The 19,410-nt window shown below is 38.0% G+C and overlaps 1 protein-coding gene across 2 annotated transcripts; it reads left to right on the forward strand.

Moving 5' to 3' along the window:
• Positions 1-11,563: 11,563 nt before the first annotated feature.
• LOC111669165 (excitatory amino acid transporter 4-like) lies at positions 11,564-17,184 on the forward strand. Of its 2 annotated transcripts, none has more exons than XM_087179056.1 (10): positions 11,564-11,666; positions 11,967-12,186; positions 12,394-12,531; positions 13,298-13,505; positions 13,612-13,654; positions 13,738-13,801; positions 13,938-14,124; positions 14,516-14,644; positions 15,110-15,240; positions 17,049-17,184. In XM_087179056.1, exons 2-9 carry the CDS (start codon positions 11,988-11,990, stop codon positions 15,228-15,230), a joined length of 1,089 nt encoding a protein of 362 aa, XP_087035182.1. In that variant the 5' UTR covers positions 11,564-11,666; positions 11,967-11,987; the 3' UTR covers positions 15,231-15,240; positions 17,049-17,184. The 2 variants fall into 2 exon arrangements, with proteins under 2 accessions (XP_087035182.1, XP_087035181.1); XM_087179055.1 differs by lacking the exon at positions 17,049-17,184 and adding an exon at positions 16,604-16,715.
• The last annotated feature ends 2,226 nt before the right edge of the window (positions 17,185-19,410 follow it).

Below are 19,410 nucleotides of genomic sequence, written 5' to 3' on the forward strand. Positions count from 1 at the left end.
TCCTTAACCACACAAGACACCAAAGCTTTCAGGAGAATGGTAGTAAAACCAAAGGGTTTAAGAGGTTTTTTAATTGGAATCCTTCCCCTTTAAGAATGACTGACAGTTGTTTTCTGGTCAAGTAATTGCTCCAAATGTGTCCTGAATTCAGACCACAGAGGGAGGCCATTGCTAATGAAGCCTCGACAAAACTTTCTTTCAAAAAATCTATTGTCTGAAAGATAATGGCTCGTACGTTTCGCTAATCCCTTCATTATAGACAATGTAAGGGAGAAAAGACACAGAGATGGACTTTTAATTTGAATGGCTACACACTGTAAAGACTTGTATTCATAAAATAGTTTAATTCAAGTAGGCACCTAATTCTTTATGAGCACTGGTGCTTTTCGAATGACAGAGTTTAATAATAAAATGAAATAAAACAAAGAAGTGAATCACTTGTGGTTTAAAGTAGATTTGATCACATTACATTGTTCAGTGGGAGAAAAGAATAAGCAATGTTATTATCGTTCCCTATTTAGGAATTTTGTCTAATTAAACCCAGTTATGATACATAGAACAGAACTAATAAGATGCACTGTACAATAATAATGGACATTTTATGCTGCATTTTCATGTTTATATCAGGAGAACTAACAAGAGGCAAACAAACAATGAGTTAAGCTACAGATCTAGGCAAGCAAAGTAATAGGGGACAATCTTTTGTTTAACCTAATTAATTCAAACATGAGCAATTAGTGGACAAAACTAGTGTTGAGCCCAGTCCTTATCACCTCTTTAAAATGTTTCAGTTGCAACTGTGACTCAAAATCATGTTGCTTACATGTGCCAAATAAATAAATAAACAAACAATATGGCCTCTTAGACCTCTGATAGCTCAAAGTGGAATCTGGTTGGGGGCATCTGGGGTGTTTCATCATGCAACCTGCAAGTTTCTCCCTTGCCAGTTGGCAGAACCAAAGCTGTGGCAGCTACAGTAGGTGTTGCAGAGATCAATCCCATCCTTAATGAGCCTAAAGACTTCACTAGAGATTTCCTCTGACCTCACTCCTCCTATCTGAAGATATATTTAGGAGCTCTTTGCATGCCAAACACAAAATGCAACACGGAAAAGTGGTACAGAAAGTGATTTTTCTGACAGTATGTTGTGTGTGTTTAACATGAGCAAACACTTGTTTCAGAAATCCATATTGTCTTAGAGGAAATTGAGTTTGAATTTCAAATTGAGTTAAGTCTTAACCATCCGCCAAACCATATTAAGAACATGCTGACTTTTTATATTATTATTTGATACTCATATCCTTTTGAGATTTGTCTCCCCAAATTCAGACAAATAGTTTAGATTGTTAAACACAGAATTTAGCTTTAATGTTTTCAGGGATTTATTATAGTGTTGGACTCCCAGACTGCTTTGCAGGGAGAAGGACACCATTGTTTTCCTTGTATACTCTTTCATGCATTGCACATGGATTATTTTTACAAGGCTGAAAACTTATTGTAAAAAATCACAAAGACCAAAAGTACAAAAGTCTAAACTACCAATGTTTACCTATATGTAGCATTTTCATTTCAATAAAAAAAATTTTTTTTTCGACTTTTTTGAATACTAGCAGTCAGTGAACATTTTGTACATTGCGAGCATTTTGCAGAATAGTGGGCGGTAAAAGATTGATAACATTTTTTTGAAATACCTTTCGCTACATGTAGTACACTCAAGAGGGTCTTCCATTGTCTTCAAGGAGTGAGGGAGATACACAAACTTCACACTTGTCTTACGATTGGCAAATGCAGCTGAAAAATTTTAAACGCCAACAAGTTTAAAGCCAAATGGCAACATGAGACTGTATTGTCAATGCTTTCTATGAGCAGAATGGCTCTAGGCTAAGTAGCTTTAGCTGTACACCTTTTCTTGGTTGTCAAGGTTGTTTTCCAAGAAAGCACAGACCACAAAGCCCATTACTTTTGCCTGTAAGCAACAAGCTTTGCTACTAGAAGAAGGAAATAAAGAACTTAAAGATACCTCTGTGGCAGGGATTTGTCATGAAGTAGGTTGCTGACAACAACAAAGAAAGTCAAGCCTGTGAGGTGTTTTACAGAGCTATCTTTCTCCAGCTTTCAATATATATATTTATGTAGTTTTTAGATAACTGGTAGTTTTAGTACTCTTTTATGTTCTTTCATGCCAATATGTTGCAACATAATTTCAAAATGTTCTTCTAAAAAGGCAAAACATTGAAAAGAACATTAATTGCCTTAGTAAGATGATACTATGAGAACGCCAATGGACTTAGTGGATGATAATTTGTCTCACCAATTAGTGGTGGAAGTGAGAAGATTCATAGTGAGTGGCTCAGTATATCCAGTTGCCAAGAGAGAGAGAGGGAGAAAGAAGGAGATATGTCTGTGTGTGTGTGTGTGTGTGTGTGTATATATGTATATATATATATATATATATATATATATATGTATTTTTTTATATATATTTTTTTTCTTCAACAGCACATGATCAAAGAACGGTTTTAGGTATCACATTCATTTTATATACCAGCAGTGAATCTTAATTATCAGTAGGTAATAATTGGTATTAAAAGATCAGTGGGGTTTTTAAGTTGACTCATATGTTTGTGCTGCATTAAACCACTGGTATACTACAGTCGTTCAACATTAATAATGGCTCACTTCCATTTAAGTGTTTTAGGTTCTACAATGCATGCAGGGCCTTGGAATGACACACCTACATGAAATTCAGCCTATAATGATTTGTCAATAATTATATCTACTTGACAGGTCAAGACGTCAGCTCTTGAACTTGAGTTTTTGGAAATGCTATGTCACTAACAGCAGATAATGTTGAACAAATTCTCAGATTAATGCAAATACCTCTGACATCCTTTATTGTTTTGCCCACATCATTAATGGCAAATATCCATATCAGACTTTGCTAGATGCTTCTTATACCACCCAAGACGTAGACAAGGGAAATTGATAATCATTTTATCACATTAATATATTAAAGCTGTCCCTCTTTGTTTGTTTCCCCATTATCCTAATTGAGTACAAATTGGTTAAGAGGGTGCAGCATAGCTATCAAGCTCCTTAGTTTTATCAGATGACAATTTAAGCCCCTGAGATCCTATTAGGAAGAAAGCGGCTAATGTTTAAAGGCGCTGTGTCAGCTTACAGGGGGAAAGGGGGATGGTGAGCAGCAGGGGGATGACACAGAGATGATGGAAAGGGAGGGTAAAATGCTGAGAGACTGGTCATATGATCAGCTTGAGCTGAAATGTGAAGGAAAAGCTCACTCTGCCACTTCTTGTGCAGTCATAGGTGTTCGATATCAATACTTAGAAATGAAACATATAGGACATGGCTGTAGAGGTGAAAAAAATAACTTATTATGAACCAGGACAAGTAATTTAAATGTGGCTGTGAAGTAATATAGCTTATTCCTATATAATGATATAGTAATAGCTACTTTAAAGTCTGCTTAGTTTGTATTTTAACTGATCAACAAAGTCATGAGGCTGTGGAGAAATAAATATTTGGAGCATTCAGGTAGTTTATCTTTTAATCTTTTGGTTAACCACAATAGTCCAAGGAGAGTAAACCCTCCCTCCATTCATCCAGATTAGTACCTTCCTTGCCCTATGGTTAATGCTTCCCACTTAAAGTCTAAATTAACCTCTTTAACATTTCACACATAGCTGTTGAGCTAATGTCGCACAAACATTGCTTGTATTACCTTAAAGACTGTTTATTTAATATTTTTAACAGAGATAAAAAAAAAAGGTCATATAAATAATCCTGCTGTAAATAAAGCAAATGAGTTCTAACATGAAGATGACAAATTAATTTAGAAAAACAATTTAAGATCTGTGATCTAGAGAAAACCTCCATAGCCAAATCTGTTTATAGCTGTAATACCTTAGAAATGGGAAATATGGGTCGTGCTGGATTCAAATAATTAGCTGCTAAATACATGTTTATATTGAATTGCCTAACAGCATTTCATGTGATAAATTTTTTGAAGAACTGGGTATTTTGCAAGTATGGCATATTTATTATATGAATGCTTCTTCTCTGCAGTCTGGTATAAGTTTATGGAGGAGTGAATCATTGGTCTCCTCCTCATCTTCTTCCTCTTGATGCACCATATTTGCAAGGTCCTCTGGAATGTCATTGTCATCTCAGCCCATCTGAACTGTTGCAATGTCTTGAGCACTCTGTGACAGGGTGAATATATTAAAAAATATATGGAAAGAATAAATGTAACAGAAAAATGTCAGAAAAACCCCATGTATGTCCATATTTGCAACACTTTTATCAGTCAGTATGCACCTTCATTAAAGGCCTTTTTCACAGCGGATATTTACATTGTCATGGCTTGAAGACCACAGGTGTAACATTAACAATGGCTGGTTGTATCCTAGTGAGCTATGTACATGAGACCCTTGAAAATAACAGATTTAAACAAATTACATTGTTATTAATGTTATTAAACAGACATGTGCCTTTCCTGCTATATGTCAAACTGCATGGTATGTAAAAGGCCTTTGTACAAAAAGAAAAAATATATATTTTAAAATAGTGAAAGGGGCACAAGGATATTGACTGATCATTATGTATCTTCACTTCATTATTATTTGAGTACACGTATAATTGACTATGTTAAAAGTACTCAAGTAAAAGAAATATGGCCACTGTAGTATCCCAACTGGAACCATTTCTGTATGAACCTAACCCTAATTAATCACTTTACTTGAAAATAGGTGCGATATAGCAACTTGGGATAAAACAAAACAAAGTAAAAAAGGAGTTGTAGAAGTAGGTGTCAACAAATGAGAGGTTAGGTAGTGACTAGTTGGCATCTGGAAGTTGGTATTTATCATATCATCAGTGCCACTCTTACATTTGCCCTCTCAGACTTCTTCATAGCAAAATCCTTGTCACACTAAATCCTGCAGAAAACAATCACACACTGTATATGAGACAGTCAATGGTAGAAACTGTAAAGCCAACTGGAGTGTAGTCACACAAAAATATTTGAATAATAATTGCCTTTCATTAATTATGAATTATTAATTCATATAGTTAATTAATTAGCCGATTTTAGCCATTAGCCATTTAATGCATACATTTTATGTAGTTGCACAATGACTCCCAAATATCTATTTTTACTTTTCCTTCTTCCTCGAAGAAGATGAAGCCTAAGCATAAGGGCAGTGTCTTAGAAGGTTAAAGGGTTGACAAAGAAGCAGGTGGCTTTGAGTAAAGCTTTCCTTAAAGATCAGTGTCTTACCACCATCTGCATTACCACATTACAGTAATGTTGTTAGCAAGGGAAAACTATTTACACCAAGAATGACTGGTAATCAGTTACTGCCAGTGCACTGTTTTGATTTGGTTAAGTAAGCCTCTTGCACTTCACTCTCATTTGTACCCACAAAGCTGTTGGGGATGACACAATTTAGTCTTGAGATATGTAATTTTTCATCTAGGCACAGATTGGCCTGATGGGGGCGCTGTGACTGTGGAGAAGTCCGAAAAAGAGAAAATATCCAGTGAGCAGCAGTTCTCTGAGCGAAAATGCCTTATTGATGCCAGAGGTCAGAGGAGAATGGCCAGACTGGTTCGAGCTGATAGAAAGGAAACAGTAACCCAAATAATCATTCATTACAACCGAGGTATGCAGAAGAGCATCTCTGAATGCACAACATGTCAAACCTTGAGGCAGGTGGGCTACAGCAACAGAAGACCACACCGGGTGCCACTCCTGTCAGCTAAGAACAGGAAACTGACGCTACAGTTCGCACAGGCTCACCAAAATTGGACAATAGAATATTGGAAAAACGTTGCCTGGTCTGATGAGTCTCGATTTCTGCTGCAACATTCGGATGGGAGGGTCAGAATTTGGCGTAAACAACATGAAAGCATGGATCCATCCTGCCTTGTATCAATGGTTCAGGCTGGTGGTAGTGGTGGGGTAATGGTGTGGGGGATATTTTCTTGGCACACTTTGGACCCCTTAGCACCAACTGAGAATCGTTTAAACGCCACAGCCTACCTGAGCACTGTTGCTGACCACGTCCATCCCTTTATGACCACAGTGTACCCATCTTCTGATGGCTACTTCCACAAGCCATGTCACAAAGCTCAAATCATCTCAAACTGGTTTCTTGAACATGACAATGAGTTCACTGTACCCAAATGGCCCCCACAGTCACCAGATCTAAATCCAATAGAGCTCCTTTGGGATGTGGTGGAACAGGAGATTCGCATCAAGGATGTGCAGCCGACAAATCTGCAGCAACTGTGCGATGCTATCATGTGGACTAAAACCTCTGAGGAATGTTTCCAGCACCTTGTTGAATGTATGCCACGAAGAATTAAGGCAGTTCTGAAAGCAAAAGTGGGTCCAACCTGATACTAGCAAGGTGTGTTAATAAAGTCACCAGTGAGTGTTTAAAAGACTAGAACAAATGCCCAAAAGCCTCAACACCACTTTACTTAATGAAAGTGCTTCAATTAAGGGTCTGTAGTGTTTAAGTTGACAGCTCTAACACCACTGACCTGGATATGACAGAACATCTTTTCATACTCACTGGGCCGGTGGCAGTGCTACAACTAAAGATCAAAATTTAAAACATGAAAAGGTAATAAAATAAGACAAATTGTGTTACTCTTGAGAGGTGAAACAAATGGATTTGCTTTTGTTTGCTATTAAAGTGTGGAGAGTTGGTGCAGGCAGAAGGGGAGTTACACACAAATCTATTTCACTGTTGTTTTTATGATACTCCTTTGTGGTTTAATAATACACCAAAAAAGCCAGCACTGCTGCACAAATTTGAACAGTCATAGTGTAACTGCCTTTGCACCTCTTTAGTAGTTACATTTTAGACCAGTGATACATTTAGAGTTGAAATGATTAGTCGATTGATATGATGTTGAGATATATAGATATACACACATATACACTATAAGTTAATATTTATACAGCCAAATGTCACATTTATACAGATGTATGTATGTGACATTTGGCTCTATAAATATTCATTGAATTAGTTTGCACAGTACTGAACTGCACGGCTTTCATATTCACCTACTTATTCACCTCTTCAATCCAGATTTATCTGTCTGGTCTGGAAAACCTGACCTAATGTCATTTGTGTTATCAGCAAACTTCATACTTCTGTACGTGTACCCGCAGTAATGTCGTCGTCAGTTTCCATTTTGGTACAAGATTTGACCCATGTCTATTTAAGGGTGGTCTTCTCAGGCCCTGACCCTGTTTTAATAAGATTAGCTGCACCAAGAGCTGCAGCTTGGCAAACATCCGCAGTTACTTGATGTCTTGGCCAGGACTGCACCCCTTCACCTTATTACCTTCTGCTGCTGTGCTGTCTTTACACAAAGGCGATTTCAGCACAGTTTTATGCTTTGTCTAAAACGCCAACCTGTATAGATTCTTGCTCCACTGAAACCACAGAAACTGTAGAAAGCAAAAACTAATATAATTTTGTATTTCTGTAATCAAAGCAGTCTCACCACTTTTACTGGAACCTTAATAGCTTAATCAAATAATCTGTAGTTTTGTCATGTCTGTTTAATTAGTTCTAGAAAAAAATAAAGATATATTAAAGATAGTTTTTTTTTTTTTTTAACTTGTACTTGAAGTTTTTGCCAAATGTAGAATATATCTTGAATAATCATCAAACAAGAATTTAAAATGAATTAAACTGTTGAACTATTAAACATCCCATGCCACCTGAATTTACAGAAATAACATGACATGCAGGCTGCCACACTTTCAGTTGGACAATGACACTTCATTACAGTTTGCCTTTTTACCTAATTGAAGATAACTAACACATTAGCATTACTTGAGACTGTAAGGTGATTAAATAATTATTGTTTTAAAGCGCACTGGCTAAGAGACGTGTTTAATGGTGGCTTCTTGAAACCGAGCCATGACGAGTTATTACACTCGGAGCCTAATCTGCTTCTCTGGCTAATTTGAGCCCCGAGAAAATAAACCCCCACCTAAAGCCACTTTATAAGCCTCCCTCGCATCCGTTGATGTCACACATGCATCACATGTAGCCACACAGGCAAGCAAGTTCAAATCGCCTAATGCACACCCACACACTTGTATTAAAAACTGTAATCAACTATTCAATATCAGCATATTGTAATAGGTTATGTACGACTTGAGTTTAATAGAATTTACAAGTACTAGTGAAGAATTATTTTTTTTCAGTCATTTTATCAATCACAAAGTTGTACTTTCCACTAAAGTGACTAGCAAACACTGAGGATACTTAATTGATTGTCTTTTGTGGCAAATGAATCCCATCTGGAAGGGTTTGCTGAGGGAGATTCACAAGGGTTTATCTTGTAATCTTGTAATGTGAAAGATTGCAAAACATGTTACTCTGATGGATGGATGCCTGTATGGATGGAAATCATATTGTAGCTAAACTACTACCTACTTTAACAACTGAATCAGGAAACTATGCACTTTAGTAATGTAACCTGAGTCCAAAACAAGTCAAAGGCCATGTGCAATCAAGTCCAAGTCAAGAATAGTTGAAATCAACTTGACAGTGATAACCATATCAAATGTTTTTTATTTGTTATTTGACAGTTAACTGCTGTATGACCTCAGGTATCAATCAGGAAAGTTCAATGGATTTTAATATGTAGAGTCACAAAATAATGAGTCATGTAGTCTACATTGTAGTTTCTTAACCCAAATATTTCTAAGTGCTACCAACATGGTCCTCATTGCAATGGCACCCTGTGTCAATGGGCATGAGATGAACTGATTAGATTTAGGTGATCAATGGTCAAGGTCTCTGTGATCTCACAAAACGTGTTTGGCCATAACTCACTATTCATACAGTAGTTATGACACAATTTAATACAAATTTCTAGTAGGAAAAAATGTGAAGACATTTTATATCTCAATGGTCAAAGGTCATCTTCACTGTGACATCATAATGTTCTGCAAAAACACTTCTGGGCATTATTCAACACTGTAACTCAGGAATGGTAGATTGTGACCATATTTCCCGCAACTTGGCTGTTTGGCAGATGCAAACAACAGTGAGGCGGTAATTCAACGTATATGTGTAGTGCTGAGACAAGTATTACTTTAAGTAATACTAATCACACCTGCTAATCACTGCTTATAGATATGTAGGTCATATTTTCTCTTTAAAATTGCTTTCAGCAATTCCGTATGAAACATTTCCACATCAACCATGCTCACGTTTGTCCATAAAATATCATATCTCAGTGTTACCAGTTGTTCAAAGTGCTTCTAGTGGCCGACATTAATACATTTAGACATTTTAAGATGTTATTTGAGATCCCTGATATGTGTACATGCTCTGTGTCCTACCAACAATGCAACATTTTTAAACGGTTCAGTTTACCTATCGTGTAGTCATTGATATTATTTTCATAGCACTGTAGTCAGTCTTGCTATGAAGATAATAGCGTAAGCATCACTGCTTACACTTCTGTCACTCTTCAGACTCCTCCAGTGGACATGCCTTGGTTTACTGTTGTCTTCAAAACCTCCTGCGTTAAATCTCTTGAACTTATCACCCAGCTCAATTCAAACAGACATCATTCAGGCCTACAGGGATAAGGGAAGGGGAAACTGAGGACTGATGGAAGGGAGAGGAGTAATGCTGACAAAAAAAACTTGATGTGTAAATCAACAAATTATCAGCCACTTACTACTAATACTTCCCAAACCGACACCTTTGCTATTGTGTGTCGAGATGGTTAGACTGTATCAATAACTTGTGGCTAGAGTAAAACCTCTAAAGAGCTTAGCTTATAATTGACACCCTACAGACAGTGGAGGCCCTTTACCTTGTCAACAAGGTACAATAGGATAGACCCTCAGGATGTAGGCCATCACTGTTTACTTCACTAACCAGCAATAATTACAACAGTACATATGGGGTAATGTGGTAATAAATACAGATTTAAGCAAGAAATCTCATAATACAATAATAGCCCACAAATTTCTAATTTTATGGAAACATTATTTACTGCAGAATTATTATTAGGACTAAACTGCTAGTCACTCAGACTCATCATTAGAACAAAACAAGTCAAGTCAAATTCATTTTTATCCCTTTTCAGCAAAATTAGATCAAACTGTTGGAAATTCATGGAGATTTTCAGTCTGTGTCATTATAATCTTTTACATGTCACAGTTCACAATAATTAAAGGAAATGTTGTGGATTTTTGGCATGGCCTGATGGGACCTCTGTCACTCGTGGATTTGTGATTTAAGCTGACTTAAGTAGCTGTAAGATACTTAAAATCTGATTAGCTCTACTGTTCACTACTGTTGCCATATATTGTCCTCCTGACACTCAGTATTTTCGGGACGCTATGGACTTAACACCTCAATGACGTAAAACCTCTGTACCCAACACAGAACTAACGAGGCTCTGGACATTAAGGTCATAGGACTGACGATCACCTAATTAGAGAGTATCAGTTTAAATTATTCTCGCATCCTGCAGACTGAAGCCAAATTATCCAACTTTAAGAAGTTATTGTGAAATGGACAGTTCCAGTCCCAATGTCTAGTTGGGTGAGTGACCACAGACTCATTGTAAATCAGACACACACCTGAAACTTAGTTACCCCAAGAGTCAAAAAATATCCTAAAAACACTACTCGCACTGCTGCTGGTGGGTTCATTTTGAAAATTACCCCTCTTCAGCACTGTTTTCTCCTAAGTAAAGATTGGTACTTTAGAATGTGTTTTGGAACAGAAATGGGATGACTAAAAAATTATTTTTTATTGATTTTTAATTTTTAATCTGTGATGTTTTTGTTTGTCCACTGACCATCCCTCCCAAACACAAGTTAATTGTTACACGAGCCTCTTGAAACACCAGATCAAAATTTCATATACCTGCCAGAAACCTGTTAAATGGATAACAATGGAATGGAGTCCTCAGATTGGTGCACTTCAGCCAATCAAATATTAAATCTCACTTATTGGTATTGACCTGTCAATTTCCCCAAAACAAGCCCCAGAGACTGCAGTTGTCATTCAAATGAAAATATAAGGTGAGATATTCCTTTCGTTTTCATTTGATATAAACTAAAATTGTGACTGCATTCTGCATTCTCATTTTCAAGCTGACACAAAGTCAGCCATTTTAAATTTCTATGGCAGGGTTATACTTTACTGGAATTCTTGGAATGAGCAACCAAGAGCAAGAGATGAAATTTGAACTAGAAATTTTTTTTTTAAATTATGAGCAAAATTAAGAAAGATTATTCATACCCAAAATCCATTATATAGAATAATTCAGAAATTACTCAGCAACAAACTATATTCTTGAGAAAATATAGCACTCAATAGAACTTCAGCTCATTATGTTATATTTATACTAGTATACCTCAAGGAATACACATTAGTTTTGTGTCTATTCAAAATCAAACACTAACCATTTGGAAAGGCACAGTCACAAGTTGATGATTAATGTAGTAAAGTGACTGTGTTGGAAAACTTGGCAATCTGCCAAGAGGAAAATAGCTGGACTTTCCTACTTGTTGACCATGTCATCTTTAATGGTGACTGGACTTTGTGCAATACGACTATTCAAGGAATAGCTTTTTAAAGGTGATTTTCTTTTTTTTACCTCAGTACCACTAAACTGAAGAGAATGTGATTTTTTTTCAGTTCTCATAGTTTGTGCTTGTTATTTATGTACACAGGTTGTTATGCAGTGTTTTGTTCCTTTTTGGTGCCTTTATTTAACTACATGTGCACCTATACAATTTTGATCTGCTTTCATGTTGTATATTTTAGCTTTCATGTCTTCTGACAAACTTTGGAAACTCTTGTAGGATTCATCTTGTAACAGTCCTTGTTCTATTAATGCTAAAAAGAGACTAAACACTTCTTCCTCTATTTCTGCAGTGCTGGTTGTGAGGACTAAATATGAAAAAGATGCGACCCAGCTCTAATGCCCTGTCTGAGTTGGACTCAGTAGAGGGTACAGAACCCCAGGAAACCCAGATATCCCACAACTGTAATAAAGCCTTGGGTCATGTATCTTCATCCCAGAATGGATCTAATATTATGGCTTTCCTCAAGAGAAATTCTTTTGTTGTTCTCACAATGACCGCTGTTGCATTTGGTAAGTGGTTCTAAAACATATTGCACTATGAAAATTGTCCTTTTATCTACTACTGACCTGTTTTGCAATTGTAAAAACAAAATGCAACCTGATGTTTACTTGTTTTGTATTAGCATTCGTGTTCTCCAGCACTAATCTGTTAACTGGTTCTGCTGCATTTGATATTTTGAACCCTGTCTTTGATGCTACTAATTTGATAATCCTTAGGAATTGGCCTGGGCTTTGCTCTGCGACCCATTAATATGTCAGCCACTGACATAAAATATTTAACCTTTCCTGGAGAGCTGCTGATGAGAATCCTGCAGATGGTGGTGCTTCCTCTTATCATTTCCAGTCTGATTACAGGTTAGAGCCACATTTCAGCTTGGTAAAACTGGATTTTCAGATGCATTCAATTGATCAACAAAGAAACGGTTTGGCACACATTACATGTCGTAATAGCTTTTTGATAATAAACAGTACAGTAGATAAACATGATCAGTAGCCACAGTAGTAGCCGGTGCAAGACAACCCTTAAGACAGTGGAGTGCAGACTGTGTGTAGAGCTGAGACTCTCAGACTGAGTCTTAGATGGTCTAAAATTGACGATGAAGATGAAGAAGATAAATATATTTCATTGAAGTGTCAGCATTCATCCATCCCACAATTTTATTTTCCTATGTGTAAGTGTTGACTTATATGTATAGAAAATGTAATTTTTAAACCCTTCACAGTGGCTAAAACACTTTCAGCACTTTACATGAAGATTTCTATAATCATTCTGTGAAATAGCAGAATCTTTAACTCTTTATGTGACCAAAACTATAAAACCCAGAAACATTTGATGAGCTCGTGTTGTGGTATTTTTTAACATGAACCTTCCACCTTAGTTTTAGTTTTAACCACAGTAGTGACCTTGATTGGCCCATTGCATCATTAAAGATGTTTTATGTTGGGTTTTTTTCTTGAACAGCTACCAAAATATTTCTGAGCTGCACAGGCCTGTCAAAAATATTTTTAATGAATTACCTATTTATATGTGGACCAATAAATAAATGATGACAATAGGAAATGCAGAAATTCAACAAGTTTACATTCATATTCCATGACCACCTTTTTTTTTTTTTATCAGTTATGTCATCTGTGGACAGGAAAGCTTATGGAAGAATTGGGGGGAGGGCCTTCAGCTGTTACATGGTCACCACACTTGTTGCTGCATTCACTGGCATCGCCTTGGCTGTTATCATCCAGCCAGGGAACTCATCCAGGAGCACTGCAGTGTCCTCTGGTGGTAAAGAGAAGGCTGTGCAGAGCGTGGATGCCTTTCTGGATCTAATCAGGTGTGTATGCTTAGAACTCTAAATTATGGGGAAATTGTAAGGATGCAATTAGACATCAGCCTCCAGCTAGTAGTAAAAACATCAATTCTGTGTTTTTAATTTTTAGAAACATGATCCCCTCAAATCTGGTTGAAGCTTGTTTCAGAAAGGTAAGATCTGCAATGGCTATGATTTGTTTTTATATTTATACCATGATTTATACTTCAACTTTTAACATTTGCTTATTCTCCAGTTTAAAACAGTTTATTCCAGGAATCATGATGGTGTCATCAGTTATACTGAGGCCAGTGAAGACGGTGAGATTCCTTTTTTTGCTCTGTTCCTGTGATTTGAACCAATTATTTGTCAAACCTAGTGTCCCTTATGTTGAACTGATATGCCTCTTCTATGTCTAAACAGTATCATTTCACCACTTATTTGACTATTATTCAGGGACCCCTATAGATGACACAGTACCAGTGCCAGGCACCTCAGATGGGGTAAATACGTTAGGTCTGCTGGTCTTCTCTGTTGCCTTTGGCCTCATTCTGGGCAGTATGGAGAACCAGGGAAAGCCTCTTAGGGATTTCTTTGACTGCCTGAATAAAGCCATTATGCGTCTGGTCAACATAGTCATCTGGTAAGTATGTGGCGCTAACATTTACTTGAACTGGGTGTATTGCTAGTTTTCTACTTCACTTGCAACTGTATGCATGTATTTAGTATTTTTTAATGTTTTTTGTAGTGTTTTGTTTTTTCTAATGCTATTTTTGTCTTTCTTTATCTTTGTGACAAGGTTTTGGATATGTTATAAACAATGTGTTGCATGGGTGTTTGTTGCTTGTTCAAAATTATTTTGGCAAAATATCCAGGACAGTCTAATGATGATTGTCTGAGAGTGTTTACACAAGTGAAAATCTATGTACCCAGCACCATCTGAAGAACATAGTTAAATATGATGATTTACTTCCCCCTCTACATTGATACTCTTTCATTTCTCTTCTGCTGTGTCTCACTTCTTTATGTCACAGGTATTCCCCGGTGGGAATCGTCTTCCTGCTGGCAGGACAGATTGTGAAGATGACAGACACTGGAGAATTAGGTCGTGAAGCCCAGGTTCATAATATGGACTTTAACCTGGGTCAAATTATTGTACTCAGGTAAGTTGAAATGGAAACTTTACCCCCGTAAAATTGGTTTGTTACTTAAGTTTTAGAAATGCATGTCTTAAGGAGATTAGGTCAAATAGTTTCTGATTTAATAGAAAAAAATGGGCTTTCACATTCAACTTGTATGTTGCCCATTACAGGCTAAAGGAAAATTGGATCCCTGTGAGTACAGTGATGATTACACATTGTTAAACTATTTTTATGAACACAAGTCGAGATCCTCAACAACTTTACTCTGCCTTGGCATGAGTCACTACAGATTTAGCAGATGAAGAGTATGAAGAACGCAGACGTTATCCCCAGAAAATTTGTTCAGTGGATAGTTTTATTTATTCAACTGTAAGACGGTTAACTTTCTGTAACATACTGAAATCCTAAACTTGTGTATAGTTGTTGTCAAGTCACACATACAAGTTCCTACTATAACCTCAGCTTTTCATATATGTTTGTTAATAGGGATCGTTTGAGGACTGCCACTAATGTCCTGGGTGATTGTGTCGGTGTGGGTGTTGTCCAGCATCTGTTCAGATGTGAGCTACAGAGCTCCAGGCCTGCAGAAGAAAGCATCTGGCTCTGAGCTTCATCAGGTTTGACAGCATTCCATTTGTAATATCTAAGATTAATGTGATATGTTGTTGTTGAATGATAACAAAAGAAGTAGTTGATACTCATTTAGCATAGAATATGGACAGAAATCCCCGGGAATATGTTTCAGCTTGATGAGCTGGAGGGACTGACAACAAACTTTCTGCGATAGTTCATTTAGGACGGAAGCATGAAATAGTGTTGATCTATGTATAGGATGTAGTACTCAAATTAGTATTAGTACTAATTCTCAAACCATATTTTAAGTGCAATTTTAATTTGTCTACAGGACTTTATGGAAACAGCTCATAAGTAAGGCCACTTAATATACTCAGCTTAAAAATCCAACACTGGATTTACATGAGGTTATGAAGAGGTCAAACCAATCTGTGTATTTTAGCAAACTGTTTCCTTCCTCATAGTGTTGCAGATGTGCACTCTAACACCATCTGGTGGCAGGAGTGTCAGTGACCCAGTTACATATGAGTTAATCATATACATACATATAGAACTGTTAAATACTTAATGGTACTGCATTTTATGGAAGTAAACACAGCTTAGCGTGGGCCTGGAACTGAAACATTATTGTGGAATGTATTTCCTCCGCAAAGAGCTAGAGGAGATTATGGTTTATTAAAGAAAATGAAACAACATTAAAAGATCATTTCACCTTATTGACTCTTAAAGGGAATCAGAGATCTTCAGATAGCCAAGTAGTTAAACCAAGAGAAGCAATAATTAAAAGCTAGGCAAGCCATGCTTGGAAATAAGATAAATAAAGACAAATCATTAACTTATTTATTACAATTGATCATTAAAACAATGTTGGTGTGTTCTTAAAAACCTAAAGCTATCTATTTGAAATTCAGCATCTGTCGACTGCACTGATCCATGGGAAAACAAATGTGTTTAGTCACAAGTCTGGACATATTGCAGCATTTCAGTGCTGTGCAAAGTAGCGTTATTAATAGAAAACTAGAAACACACCCGAAATGCATTTTTCTGCCAAGCAGCCAGAGGCGGGAGAAGAATAAGAAAACTGGCTGCTCCCACTGGGCGTTGAGTGCAATGCTACTCTGTGTTTACTGACATCGCCCAGAGTTCAGTGCAGCTGTGAGGAGAGAGGAAGAGAAAAAAGAGGGAGGGAGGAGGGGGCGTGAGCATTACAGCTAGCAAGCAAGAGAAAAGGAGGGGAATCCATGTGAGGGAGGGGTTTCATCAAGGGCGAGAGAGCTTAAAAGAGATGGTGAGAGAAAGCAAGAGAGAGAGGGGAGGACTGTGTGTGTGTACGTGTGTGAGAGAGAGAGGGGGGAAGATGCTGTTGCCAGGGAACAGCGGTGAAGTAGAAACGTCCATCTTTTCCAGCTCGTCGGAGGATAACAACACATTAAATCATGGATGCAGAATGGACTGAACGTGAGGAGAAAGAAAACAGCTGTTTGTGACCCCGAGCAGCCTTCAGGGAATCAAAGAGAAGGTAGGCAGGTGTGATTACATAACCATCAAAACACAGCTCCCACACGGGTGACATCATCACAGCAGGATTAGAGGCTTGGATGGGGGCATTAGTGTTGGTGGAGAGAGGAGGAGGGTAGAGGGGGGCGATTCAGCAGAGGCGAGCAGAAGTGAATGAGAGGCAGAGAGATGGAGAGTGATCATCACGAGACGAGCTGAAAGTGCTGGGCAAGGATTATCTCTTCTCCAAAAAGCGGCACGGGATCTGACTGGCAGAGGAGACTGAAAAGATGAGAGCAGGATGGTGTTTGCTGTGTGACGACCCTGCCTCTCCTAACCGCTCTCCTCTCCTCAGGGGGACACGGTTTCTCTCTCAGCCTCCATTAGCAGCATCAGGAAACAGCCAGAGTTGTCCAGAAGCCCAGGTCCTGAGCACACAACCGTCCCACCTGCAGATGTAAACAGTGATGATCCTCGCTCTGATCAGGCAGCTCTGAAAAGGAGGAACAGGAACAGAAAAGGGAGCGTCTGAAAGCAAAACAGGGAAGCTTTCAAAACGGCGAAGAGGAAATCTTCCTAATTACAGTATGTGAGTACCCTGACTTTTACCTGAGCCATGGTTTTTCTGATAATAGCTGGATCAAGTCTTTTTCTTCTGGGGAGCCTGGACTGATGTGAGTCAAGTAGGGCATATTCTGACATTTTTAATGCTGCGCTTCATTCTGCTTCTATACGTGGTTTCATGTGTCAGTAAAGGAAAGGATGGCAGTCATGACAAAACAGCTTGTCTCCTTTTACACAAACTTGAAGGCCCTTAAAAAAAATTTTTCTCAACCAGCTTCTTAATATCAATAATTTGATCCTATTCTTTTCTGTCAAAGTTAGAACAGTTTTTGAGTGTCAAACTTAAATCAATACCTAGATATATTTTTTAACTTTGATTGTTGCATATTTAGTCATGAATTGCCATGTCAGGGGTTTTAAAGGCTGTTTACGTCACTGCCCTTGTGCCTGTAGATGTGCGTCAGACAAGTTGAGGAAGGCTGTACTTATACTCGTCATAATGTCTCTTTCCTTTTATCATCAATGGCTCTATTGATGATTATCTCCAAGCTGCAAGCCATGTAAATTATTATGTAAGTAAGAGAAGGAAATATTGTATTCAAATGGAAGTTCTACTGCTCTACTCAAATTTTACTTACTGTATGTCAAAGGAGGAGCACTTAAGTAAGTATTTGTTATGTTGAGCATTTCAAGCAGCTTACTTTCAGTCTCTGAGACAGAATTTTTGGTATTATATTTGATGGCTAGTACGTAGTGAATAGCTCACAAGATAGTGTTTTGGAAATGAAGGCTGCTCTGCCATCTGGACACAAATCCCTACCAAACACGTGCTGCTGCAACATTACTTTGTGTACATCAATCAGCAGCGCAGTGTATGAGCAGCTGAGCCTCGGCAAGAGACATCTGCACAGACAACAAACCGCACGCACTGATCTGCTGTTTCCGTGTGAACTTTCTGCTTTACTCTCAGTCAGTCACACCCCTCTTTCATTCTTGAGTTAGGAGGGAAAACGATCAATCGGTCTCAAGGTGCTTTTTAAAAGATTATGTGAGTGTGAGAACAAAGGAAGGCGACTCGAAGTGTGATTTAGCCTGACGTGTGTTTATGAAAGCGGCATTTAAGGACTTCCCCATCAAGCCCACATGAAACACTGCAACTTTCTCATGGACACAATATGCTGTAAACACCTCACCACTCCCCTCCATCATTTAGAATCCAATCACAACACAGCAATCCTAGCAGCATGAAGCCCGGGGCCCATGTGCCTTATAGTCCACATTTGTTGTGTTTTTCCACATGGCCTCTGATGTGTCTCGCTGTAGCACATCAGTGCCATCCCAGTGGACAAATGGACTGTGGTAATGTCTGCTGCTGCATGAACTCTGACTGGGACAGTGATGCAGGGAGGACACTCCTCCCCCATATGCACATTTCTGACACAAGGCTCGCACATGATGTCCACTCGTGCATTACTGATCCTTGTGTGACAGCCTGCAAAGTCCGACCAGAACATGAGACACTGTGAAGCTTTACGTGAGATAATGAGAAAAGGACATGAAACCTTAGTTCGAGACTTCTGTCACTTCTGCTTTGGTTATGTAAAATAGTTTCAGTTCAGATCACTATCTGCATGTGTAATTTACTTGTATCCCCTAGAAAGGCTGTATGAGCAATGTGGTGTTTATTTTTGTCTCCTGCCTCAGGGATGTAGAAGGAAACCCAGTGGGACTTAGTTTTGCCAAATAGTTATTTCTATGACTTCACTGTACAGTAATTACCCATTGCAAAATTGGACTTGGGATTTATAAATTGTAGATTTTGTACTTTTTTGCCCAGTACACCCCAGCCATTGGATCTCACATTTGTCATGTGTCATGCCAGTCAAAAAAGATGAAAGTTGAAGATTTGACTCTTATATTCTTCATAATACCTACAGTATGCTGTGCTGCTGCTTTATAGACCATCTTATTACAGCTCCTGTAAACCCACAAGTCAGCTTTTACTTGGCCTATTTCAGGGGTTATCCAGCAATGATCAAAAATGAAGCATGAGCGACTGAGATATCCTGATTTTTGTTGCTGTTGTGGACCACCTCCAAAAATGCAAAATCCTACATTTCCCATAAAACAACTGAATAGTTTCTTTCATTAGA

Source organism: Seriola lalandi, unplaced genomic scaffold, assembly GCF_002814215.2.
Source record: "Seriola lalandi dorsalis isolate HSWRI2012SDOR001 ecotype SW California unplaced genomic scaffold, Sedor1 jcf7180002054777, whole genome shotgun sequence".
Taxonomy (NCBI): Eukaryota; Metazoa; Chordata; class Actinopteri; order Carangiformes; family Carangidae; genus Seriola; species Seriola lalandi.

Coding starts and splice junctions, on each gene's coding strand:
- LOC111669165 (XM_087179056.1), top strand. CDS start 11,988: ATGAAAAAGATGCGACCCAGCTCTAATGCCCTGTCTGAGTTGGACTCA. Junction 13,655..13,737: donor TTGAAGCTTGTTTCAGAAAG/GTAAGATCTGCA, acceptor CTTATTCTCCAG/TTTAAAACAGTTTATTCCAG. Junction 13,802..13,937: donor TACTGAGGCCAGTGAAGACG/GTGAGATTCCTT, acceptor ACTATTATTCAG/GGACCCCTATAGATGACACA.